Consider the following 12,317-nt stretch of genomic DNA (forward strand, 5'->3'; position numbering starts at 1 on the left):
ATAAGAAATGAAATAATTAATTTTTGGGATATTTTTGATATTATACTATAAGCTATTAGAACTTGAAATGGTTTTAACTATAAAAATTTATTAAATTGTAATGGCACAGAAACTTAATTATTATGATTATCCAACATTGTAAATAGATGTAATACTTACAGGTAGTTTAGTTTTGATAATTTTTAATTGATGTTTTTTTTTTTTACTATGTGATTTTAATTACAACTGTTTAGTTTACTTTTTGTTTTCAACCAGCACAACCCCTTTTCGGGATTTAGATGCTTTTTGGTTGTAGCGTAGACCTTAGATCAGGTCTCCTTATGAAATGTTTTACTTCGTTATTTTTGTATAGGAAAACTATTTATACTTGTGGTTTAATGCCTACGTTATTTGTTTTTATTTTTTTAAACAGTTTGAATATTTCTTTTTTGTTTTACACGAAGCAAAATAAATTTACAAAATACATGTAAGGATTTTGGATACTTTACAATAGTGATGATTAAAGGAGAATGGGTTAAAATAATACTGCGTAAATACTGATAACCCACACTCAGCACAAACAGACATTTCTCATGGGGAAATTTTCTGATGCTGATGTAGTTCTGGTACACCATATTTTGGAAGATTTACATGTAAAGTTCAATATTTTTCACGAAAAGACATTTTTATGAGAAGCAAATTTCTACAGCTGACAGAATTAGTTACAAAATAACATAGCTATATTTTACGTTTATAAGTGTAGGATTACTAGTGTAAAATCATTACAACTGCTTTACAACGGATAAAATAAGTGAGTGTATGTGAAAGATGAAACTAGATGATATTTACCATGGGCTACGTTTCTTTCTGCACAGGGTACAGAAGCTGTATTTTATGTAGAAGGACCACCGATGGGCAACTAGCGACTTCTCGCCAAAAATTGGCGGCCCCGCAGCGACCTCACTTCTGTTTTGAAAATTATATCACCTGCGGTCCACCAGTGGCAGAAACGCGACGAAACGCCAATGAACCACAAAAATTAATTCCCGAAAATATTTTAAATGTGTGAATTGTTTATATATGTGTGTGAATTGTTTATATTCAGATGAGTCTATAAAACACTGAAAAAAATTCTCCCGGGTGGGCGCGAACCACCAACCTTATGATTACTACGCGCACGTTCCTCAGACTTCGCCACGGAGGCGATAAAGAAAACCTACCCTCTTGAGGGATAAATCATTGAGGTCTTTTCAATTTGGTCAATCAGAAAGCTTCTTTAACCGCGTATATTTGACGATAACCATTTGGGATCAGATAAAATGCGTTCGACGTGTATTTTTATATCTAAATGACGCGCGTGTATTTACTTTATTTCATAGTTTCATATTCACTTTCTAATGATCGGCAACAATTGCCATCTAAATTCATACAATTATACGCACTCAAGATTTTTCACTTCATGATGTAGAGGCAGAGGTTACTCTTGACCCCGGAGCTCACTTTAGGCACAATTCATCAGGGAATATATCTATATCTATATCTATATCTATCTATCTATCTATATATATATATATATATATATATATATATATATATATATATATATATATATATATATATATATATATATATATAATAACTGCAAGTAAGCATGACTGGCGATAGCTCGCGATTTTCCACAACGAATCGAAGGAGCACGGATGAAAATTAAGTCCTCGCTGCTACGCGGTGGTAACTTCAACACTCCGACTCTAGATATCTGTTTCGACTCGATGACACGCTCCTGCCAGTGCCAGCGGCAATCCATCGACGCGTCGCTATATCGAAGATCGTCATTTACCGGCAAGTGTGCCACTACGTGTTGGCGACGTTTACGCATAGGGCCGTATCATTGCCATAACTTAATTCTTTTTATTACCCTCGCTTACACCTATACCCACCTTCGTACGCATCTCGTGCGGGCCCATCAGCTTGGCTTTTCCCTGACTTTGTTAGATAGCATTCGTGCTTTTCAGTGGGCATCTAGCACAGGTTAGATTGTGTTTTCACAGTAGTATTTATGCTACACATCCGGAAGCCGCATGAATATGCAAATCGTACAAGAATAGAAATTTTCAACAATTACATCTGATGTCCTCCATGAATTTTATCAATGCCAAGTGAGATATCTACATGTCTTATAACGCTAGAGACGTCAAGAAGGAAATTCATGAAAGAATTATTTTTCAATAATTATTTCTAATGGTGTGCTAAAAGTAAACCTGCACACATTTGGTAGCTCCAGAAGGAAAATTTTTCGCTGGGCCACCTATGAAATCTTCAGCGTTGGTAAATAAATGTCCCCGAAAAGCAATCCAAACATATGCCTTAACTTTTGCGTCGTAAGTAAAGCTTCAAGAGCCAAGATTTGTCTTTAAATAGAAATCTACTTGGTACTACTGTTTCTCTGGAATGTGAACAAGAGGCAAACGGAAAATAGTTGCTATAGAAATGAGGTATGTTATTTGTTTGTTTACATATAATGGTTGTTATGGTAAACCATATTGCGTGAAAACTAGCGAATATCGATTTTTGTCAGTATTATTGGTGATAGTGTTTTGTTCCAGTGAGCCGCTATAATATTGTTTGTTACAAATATGACATCATCACCAAAAAGTGGTGGCTCATCACCTGTTAAGGTGGGGTATACCCTATCAACTATATATGCAATTTTGGATAGATTCTACTAATCGTAACTTAAAGTTTATAATTACATATAAGTTGATTGAACGCAAAATGCACAAGATAGTACTGAGGAACTTAAAGCAACATAAGAATAAATATTTATTTTTGAAGACATTCTTTATTTAGATATGTGTATTGAATATTGTATCGTCTGTGATTGAATAAGCGATTATTTATTTAAGAAAGCTTTAGAAATAGTCGAAAGAGCATTTTAAATGCAGGTTAAGAATACAGCTTTTTGTATATGTCGGCCCGAGGGGGCAACATTTTTTTTTCAATATAGTTTTTCTTTTTAAAATTAATTGATTTTGGTTAGGTAAGGTTAGGTTAGGTTTGTCATGTCAATATAACTTATGTCTTTCCTTAAGCTTCTCGGTATGTAGAGGCCCATATTAGTCGCAGCGCCCAAGAATTTGTGCAGTCAGCCTGAGCAGGATTTTTTCTTTTTCTTTTTTTTTTTTTAGAAAAAATATTTTTTAAATAGCCTATTGCCTAGTTTTGGTTGGGTTAGGTTAGTTTTATTATTTCAATTAGCCTTCCATAACATAAACTGATTCTCCTGTAAACATTATTATTTTTCTACCTAGTTTTGGCCCCTCTCTGTTTTTTTTTTTTTTTTTTTTTTTTTTTTTACGTGCAGGTAAAATAATCTGGGAATTACTGTTGTATCGCCTGATCACATGAAAATGAATATTATTTAGTGTCTCCCCCAAAATACTAGATTGTAACCCAGGTTCACGTGGTAGTGATTATTGTACGGAATACATGGACGTATGGCATAAAACGAACCAACTTTTGTGCTAGGGAGCCACTGAAAAACGAATGCTATCTAACTGCGTCAAGCCAGAAGCGCAGCAAGGGAGCCCGAGCGGCAGCGAGGTGGTGCGTGCGTAGGAAACAGGCGCGTCAGCGGCGGTGGATATACGTCATAAAATGCATGGCTTATGTGTTGCACAGCTTTGGGGAATCCATCCAAAAAAAAGTACCAAAATGTACTAAATTAGATTAGATTAGGTTTGGTTAGATATTCCTCTACTTTTCTGTAGTTTCAATTCGTTTCAACAAATTGTTCGCCTGTTTAGTAGACTGTATTTTTCACACAATTTTAACAACTGACGTCCTTATTTTTGTACAACTCGATAAAACTCAAACACGATATGCGACAATCTTGTCATTTACGCATCACTTCCACACTGCCTTTCCCATAAATCATAACAAGTGTCTGCCAATTAGTTCCTTCCACCTCCACATATAGTGCCACTTACAACATAAACAACAACAACAAGTATTTTCTTAACTGCAACTATTCCCCTCTCTCACTTTCACTCACTCTTGCTCATAAACCAAAATCAAATCTCCAATTTATCCGGTAAATTTTCAAAAATTGACCCGGCGATACAGCAGTTTACCCAAGGTGCCAACCGTAAACAACTTCCTTCTTTCGTTAGTATGCAGTTACAGTGCAGTTGCATAGTAGTGTCCACCTAGCATAAGTTGTTGCGTGCTTTTTGCACATCTGTATATTTACGCTCATACTCACCGTCGCTAACTCCCTTATTCGCAACGAATGCACACCCGCGGGCCCTCCAGCTTGACCTGTATCCAAAACAGTTGCTAGCTTTAGTGACTGCTTAGTACAGATTGATGAGTGCATTTCGCACTTAAGGCTTTTCTGGTATGTAACTTCACAGGCATATTATAATCCCGTTTGGAGTCAGTGGACACCAAGAAAAGAGCGTAGAAGTGATTATAATTTTTGAACAATTGTTTCTGGTGGCGCTCCTATACCTATGCCAAGTGGAGTAATTGGCGTGTGTATGGCATTAGGATATTATTTCTACGAAGAAATATGAGTTTGAAAATTGTATCAATTTGACCCGTATTCTTAAATCTGTATGCCATTTTGCACTGAAAACTATATTGATCAAGTGTAAGACCTTCACCAGAAATATACAAAAAAAATTATTCTACAAGTCATCTCGATCTCTCTTTACAACTTATTTTTGCAACGCAAGGCAACATAGTTTCGACCACATAGTAGAAAGTAAAGGTGTAAGCCCAATGTAATCCGTTTTTGTTGCAATAGATTAGCTACGTAACCATACTTTGCATTTGAAAAGATATACTTGCGTGAAATAGTCCTAGCTCGATCATTTCCAAAGTTAATGAAATTTGATGGGAAGTTCTATATTATCTGTGAGGATTATGTGCCAAATTTCAGTTTAAAACCTTCTTTGGTTGCATTAATATGGCCTCTCAGAAAGAGCACACTTACCTTTGCAAACCTAGGAAGTGAAAAGTTGCCAAGCTTGCCTAGTATTTTTTAAGGTATTTAGACAACTCTTGACGCTGATTCAGAATATGATACTGATTAGCACTTAAGCATATGTCAATGTAGGTACAACTTTTGAAAGTTATTCAAAAAAAAAAAAAAAAAAAAAGTGCGCAATTCAGGAAGCCCATATTTAACACGCCATAACTACGTTGTGAATGCTCCAACTCAATCAAAATTTCGAAGCATCATTCTCGTGTATGATATTGATACGTGAATTAAACCAAGTTGCCAATGTCCAGCTGGATCCAATGGTCAGAATTTCGTAGATGCAATTTTTCGGTGTGTTCAGAGGAGGGGGGGGGGTGATCTGAATTGTACCTCCTCCAATCTCATTTTTCTTACTACGGCTGGGAAAAAAAAAAAAAAACACAGTTCAAGTTTTAGAAGCCATATAGTTTAATTGTAGTACTTTGTGTCTTAATAAATAAAAGGCCTCCTCAGAAGGTTTGGAAAGTCATCATTGATAAAATTAGAATATTTTGAAATTGTTCTAGGATATTATACAATCTTTTTATAATAATACTATAGAAATTTCTATAAATGAAGGATGTACTTAAGCATTGTAGTGTGCCAAAACATTCTATAATATTCTAGCACATTCCATAATGTTCTGGAAGAAAATATTCCTCTTATTGTTTATTTTCAGTGGTTTAAGACTAGAATTAAAAAAAAAAAAAAATTCTAGAAAATTTTAGAAATTTTAAAATACGTTAGGATGTGCTAGAATGTTCGTAAAGCAAATTGAACGCATATATAAAAGTTATGATTTTAAAACTAGCTGCCCTGATACATTCGGTAAGTTCTTGTAGTAATCTAATGTTACGTGTATGGTTTGTGATAACGCTATAGACAGTACAGTTATGTTTATTACTAAATCTTTAAATAAATATTTACCATTACTATTATTAAAATTTCACTAAAATTTATATAAATGTATTTCCCTTTGATATAAGCTAGGTTGTCAACTTTCCTATATTATGCGGGAACTCTCGTTTGTCACGGTTTTTAAATTTTATCCTGTCTCCCGATTTGATTTAATCCTCAAGCCAATAACTCTTGTATGATTTACAAAACAAGCAGAATGTGCCACTATCGAAGGAATAAATTATATATTGACTTACATATCATTCGTTGATAACTGACCAACTCTTGTTGCCATGATAATCTTTAGAGGCCACAACAAAATTAAAGTTATCACAAGTGAAAAGTGCCAGAAAGTTCTCAGTATAATACTCCATATAATAGTACGATAACAAGGATACATTCTCAACAGTTAATCAGCAGTGCGCCTACAACATAACATAGAACTCTTAATGTACAAGCACTCTCGTTGCAATGGTAACGATAGCAACAATACATTTAAAGGCCAACGCACAGTCAAAGTTACCGACAATGAAAATTTGCAGAAATTCCTATGCACATAATACTAGAATATCATACACATAATGATAGGATACTCAATGGTGAGCGTATAACATTTACTCCCTCCAATTATCGTATCACATACAGACAGAAATAACGACCAAACGTGTGCATCCCCTCGTTGAATATCGTGTGGATATTTCGTTTTTAGTTTTCCATGTGGGGTTCTGTCTTCAGCTTCCTCTTCAGTCGTAAATTAGTCCGTTGTGAAGAACGATGGTTAGTTATATTTATCACCTTTTATCACATTACTTTTTTTTTCTTTTTCCTTCATTGAAGGGGATAGGGAAAACACACAAACCAAATTTTAAATACGAAATTATGTTTCCTTATCGGGTAGTGACGAATTGAACGAAAACTTAACGAAGTTCCAGAAGAGTAAGGAACGCGTTCTTCTGAACATTACAGATTGCAAGTCTCGTTGCCTTTCTGCTTGAATGCAATGTCATCTGTGAATCACGAGTTCGATACCAGCTTTGGCTCTTCAGCAATATCTATATTAGGAGTAACCGAAAGGTTTCGAGTATCATATTCTAATTTTGCTTTATAATTTCATTTAATTATTAAATAGTTTGCGATAAGATTTTGTTTTAACCTTGTTATTTGGTATTAAGTTCGTAGTAAGACGTCCCTTTTGACTTAGTCATCTGAGCATTCAATACAGGGGAGTTGTTACACAGTTGCACGTACAATTTAGGTGCATATCTTTTAAATTCTGAAACCAACGAATTGATTTTAAACTTTATCAATTTCCTGCATTTCTAGTAGGATATTATTCTTAGGTAGACACAATAATTATAATCTACATTTAAACTGACACTTTTGTCTGTAGTAATTTAAAACCAAAAACGATATAATATTGGTAGTCATGAACATATTTTGTTTCTTGTGTAGGATTTAGGATCTCCACCAATTCTTTATGATGAGAGTATAGATGTGCCTGACGCAGAGGAAGTGAAGAGTCCGCCACCAAGCAGTAGTAAGGCACGAGATTTGTACAAATTTCCAGAAAATCCAACAGTTGCAATGAGTGATGGCAAAAGTGATGATGATTATGATGAACCTGAGCCAAGTAAAGTAAGCAAAGACTTTATTTTATAATGAACATGTTATTCTATTTTATGAATGTTCCGTCATTTATTGATTTAAAAGTGTTCAGCGAATTTCTGATTTGCTTTCAGAGGATGATTTAAATGTTTAATTCATTTAACAAATATTACATGTCTTATAATCCGTACAGACTTCAAGAGGTAGATTGTTCAAAATCCAAGTCCAAACTGTGTAAATTGTAAAATTGTAAACACTAATGAACAGAAACACCTGACTTAATGCGTATGAAATTCAATCTGTAGTTTAGCGTGTTATAGTGACATCCCTAAGAACTAATGCAAGAGAATTATAAAATATGTGATACAATGACAAAACGAAAGGCAGGAAGAACTTTAAAATATACCCTTCAAGGTGAAGGTGTTCGTCCATCACAAAGAACGTGTAAACTGAAATCAAACCTGTCATCCTGTGCACCGGGGATAAATATTTTAATTAGTGTAACCATGGTTGCGAAACATAGTCGCTTACTCTGAGGGAAGAACATAGACTGAAAGTATTTGACAACAAGATACTGAGACAAATATTCGGACCCAAGAGGAACGGGAATGGGGAATGGCGAAACCTTCATAATGAGGAAATACATAATTTATACGGTTTACCCAACATTGTTGGGGTCGTCAAGTCTAGGAGGCTTAGGTGGGCGGGTCATGTAGCTAGAATGGAAGAAAGTAGAAACGCTTTCAAAGTCTTGACTGGCAGACCAATCGGAAAACGACCATTAGGAAGACCTAGGCGCAAATGGGAGGACAATATTAAGTTGGATCTCGCAGAGATTGTAATACAAAGTAGAAACTGGATGCAGTTAGCTAAGGGTTAGAAGTCAGTGGAGAGCTTTTGTGAACGCGGCATTGAACCTCCGGGTTCCATAGGCCATGGAGTTAGTTAGTTAGTTATAGTTCTTCAACAGTCTTATATATTGGTGCAACATTGTTATTGGTAGAAAATAAGTCTTGTAATATAAGACTTAACAGAATATAAGAAACTGGTAATAATGTGTCAGTTTGGAAAAAATTAGATGTAATCTTCGATTATTTATCTTGATTCAGATTTCTTTAACTCATTTTATGGAAATCGCGGAAAAAGCAGTTCTTTGTAGTCTCCATTTGCATTAGAGATGTGTTTAAAAATATATATTCACGGCCTTTTTGCCAGGGAAATATGGGACTTCTTTCAAAATTTAAGTTTGAATGAAAAAATAATATTCGTTTCAACTCACTTTTCCCATTATATATATATATATAAAAAAAGTAAGAAGAGAAAATGAAAAAAAAAATTCAAATGAAGGAAAATTAGTTATTTGGTTCGAAAGATAAAGGCGAATGATGAGTGCGGAAGTGAATTCTCTAGTTCCACCAGATAGTTTGTAGAACTATTGCAATAATCCACAATGACAAAAAAAACTTCGGTAAAAGTAATAAATAATGTCTACATAATAACTGTACAAAAAATTTAATGGTTCCTCGGAATTTTCATTTACCATTTAAGTATCAACTAAAACTTAAGTTGGGTCCGCGTTGTCGTAGTGATAGTGCGTTTACCTCTGGTGCGTGAGGGTCCCTAGTTCTATTCCAGCTCCTACTAAGTGGATTTAATGATGGACAAACACCGTGTGCGTGGTTTTTCTCGGCGTTCCGCTTCGTCTCACTTTCGTCATTCCACTATTATCATCCATCTCATCATCACTGTTTTCCATAGCCTCATTGATTAATTGTGGAACGTTAAACTAAAATAATAAATAAAGTAAAAACTTCATTTAATCACATATTTCAGGAACTACAATCACAGTGTATATAAGTATAGGCCAAACAATGTACATTTATAGAATTCTTTAAAATTCCAGGAGAAAAGTTATTTTATGTTATTCTCAAAGATTCTATCTCGAACATGTGGATACCATTTTATTATATATATATATATATATATATATATATATATATATATATATATATATATATATATATATAGATGTACCTTAGGATACCATATAATTGTAGAATGTACCTTAAGAAAGGAAAAGTGGCAGCATTGAGGAAAATACAATAGAAAAACGAATAAAATAAAATATAAAAATAAAATAAATAGATAAAAAAATTTCATTATTTTCCCAAAAAGTCTTTTTATTCCACTGTCATCGTCTGCATTGAGAGGCCTTCAAACCTGGAGAGTTAAAAAAAAAAAAAAAAAAAAAAAATACGAAGTAAATGAAGAACATACACTAGAAGAACACCATTCACATAATGTGGGTTTTTATTTGTCATAGAGTTAAGTGATGAGTATGTAATGCTTGGCTAGGGACACGAAATGAAAATATAAAATGCAGTGTAACTGTAACGTACAAAAAGGTTGAGGATTAAGAAGTTCATTGTTTACGCAACATTAAAACGTATAGTAAATTCATACAACTTTTGAATCAACTCTGAATATAATTAACTTGTTGAACAGTACTTGGAAGTTAGTAATAATTTTCAGGAATATTGCTTTAACAGTGTTAAAAAAAGCTTATTATTTTTAAAGGTGGCAGGACCGTCAGGCAACGGAGCAACTTTACAAGGACATAAATCTCAACTGAGCAAAAGTCTTGAACACGATGCATCCGATCAGTCTGAAAATAGTGAAGATGATGATGACGATGACGACGACGATGATGATGATGTGCAAGCAGCTACTGTTGAAGGGTTGGTACAATAAGAAGTCAATGGATGAATAATGAATGAGAGTTAGTTATAAAAACATGTCAGAAATACTTGTACATTGTTTGTTTTAGTTAAGATCTCTTTCACATAAAGCTATATGGAAGCGGAGGTAAGTTAAACGTGGAGTCCAAATCTCACACATTTCCACGGCTAATGAAATCGAAGTCTTCCGCATCGAAAAGCGGGAAGCCCTCACCATTGATATAGTGGCTATCACATGCGCCTTTAATGCATGTGGTCCCGGATTTGATTGCCGGTGAGAGATCATTAAAAAGTTTGAACGCGTTTTTACAGTCCGAATTTGATCTTAAATTATAGATGCATGTCTCATAGCTTCAGTGTTGAAAAGGACGCTAAACTACAAACAAACAAAGTCGAGAACAACGATTGAGCTCTTAAGTATTCATTAGTTTTACAATGCTTAATGTCATTTGATATTCCCATGAACTAATATATATATATTAAAATGCTACAATAGCAGTAATAGGGCTTGAGCTTCAACCTGTAACTTTTGATTTCAAGCCTTTGATTTACGGTTATTTGTGATTTCACGTTTAAAAAAGACAAATATTTTAAAGTATGTGTACTTTAAATAAATTATTTAAATAGATTTTTTTTTCACAAAGTTTATTTTTCTAAACTATTGTTCAAAGCCTTTGTATTTTAATAAGTCTTCTCCAAAATCAAAGCAAATGAATTGTGCTGCCATCTTTGGAGTTCTTGTAAACTATACGTTTGTGGACGTTTATATGTTTGTGGTCAATCCTTTCAACAATGAGAACTCGGAAACTACAGGCTCTAGAAATATGACGTTTTCACTGATCGATTGCAAATTTTGCGTAGATTGTCCAGTTCTAATTGAATATTTATAAAACACGACCATTATTTCTTTATTACATTTTTACGGGTACACTGGAAGTGTTGAAATTAAAAAAAAAAAATCATATCCTACGCGTTATACATTCCAACACCACATAATTGTATACAGGGGTTGCATATCTCGTGCGTTTATTTTATGGCCAAATTATAATAAAAAACGAAGGGTAACCATTTCTCCAGTCTAAGTTGAACATTTATTGTTTGGAGTATTTTGCCCAATGAACACCATATATAACTAACATTATAATTAATTGTGTATGTAATGTATTTGCTTATTACATACTGCATGCAAGAAGAAAGAATACACTTGTCATACGTGAATTAGAAACTTCAACCGGAAGTAGGCTCAAATCTTACAAACGGTCCGAGATATTGAAAAAATAATCGAAAAAATCTCCCCTTTATAGTATGATTTGCCGATTTTTATTACGACGTCTTTAACTTTTGTAAAGGGACATGTAGGCCTACAGATGTGGAGGAATGGCAAGGAGATTCATGCACATATGCGAATGATGCGCTGTGTAGAGAGCGCAGGTTTAGCTAGTAATATATATATATATATAAATTTATTGTAATATTGAATCCGTAAGTTTTCTCCCTTATTTATATACAGAAATCCAAATAATAAATACTGATTTTGCTGGTATCTGCAACAGTGTTTCTCAAAATTTTTGGAACCACAGTACAATATTTCTTTAAAACTTTGGTGCACAGTTGACTTGGAAAAGTACCATTTTCTCGTAGCACAAGCACGTAATATCTCTCATTGGAGAAACTTGGTTGTATGGATAAGAAGATGTTGTCTCTGTGTGCCGCAATATGCCTATCTTTCTCACTAAACTTTTAAGTAATTAATGATTAAGTTTTATTTCGTTTTTTAGATTATGTAATTCATAGTATAACCTTATTTAAAATACAGGGCGATTCAAAAGTTGCCATACGTAGGAAATTATTATATTCTATTGTGTCAGCTAGAGAGACATAATGACGCTGACGAAGGATTAACGCATAGAGATTATCTAATCCTCCGGATAAGGTCTGGTAGTTGCAGGAAGGCCACAGAGTATTGCAAAGAGAGCATCCGTACAATTTCATATGATATTTAATCAACTAATAGCGAAATTTAAGAAGACATGAAATGTTGGGTCAGCCAATGAGCTAAAAACCAAACATAT

General features: G+C 34.0%; 1 protein-coding gene across 3 annotated transcripts in view; it reads left to right on the forward strand.

The window, feature by feature from the left end:
- Positions 1-2,328: 2,328 nt before the first annotated feature.
- Positions 2,329-12,317, forward strand: part of IFT46 (intraflagellar transport 46) — a 41,907-nt gene continuing 31,918 nt past the window's right edge. Inside the window, exons 1-3 of one of the 3 annotated variants that reach the window (XM_081725834.1) lie at positions 2,329-2,474; positions 7,355-7,537; positions 10,085-10,245. In XM_081725834.1, coding sequence (XP_081581960.1) covers positions 7,487-7,537; positions 10,085-10,245 — 212 coding nt within the window. In that variant the 5' untranslated portion in view covers positions 2,329-2,474; positions 7,355-7,486. Of the gene's footprint in view, positions 2,475-2,496; positions 2,658-7,354; positions 7,538-10,084; positions 10,246-12,317 lie in introns of those variants that run through there. The other 2 variants (XM_081725833.1, XM_081725832.1) reach the window with 2 other exon arrangements.

This window comes from Thermobia domestica, chromosome 9 (genome assembly GCF_964235325.1).
Source record: "Thermobia domestica chromosome 9, izTheDome1.hap1.1, whole genome shotgun sequence".
NCBI lineage: Eukaryota > Metazoa > Arthropoda > Insecta > Zygentoma > Lepismatidae > Thermobia > Thermobia domestica.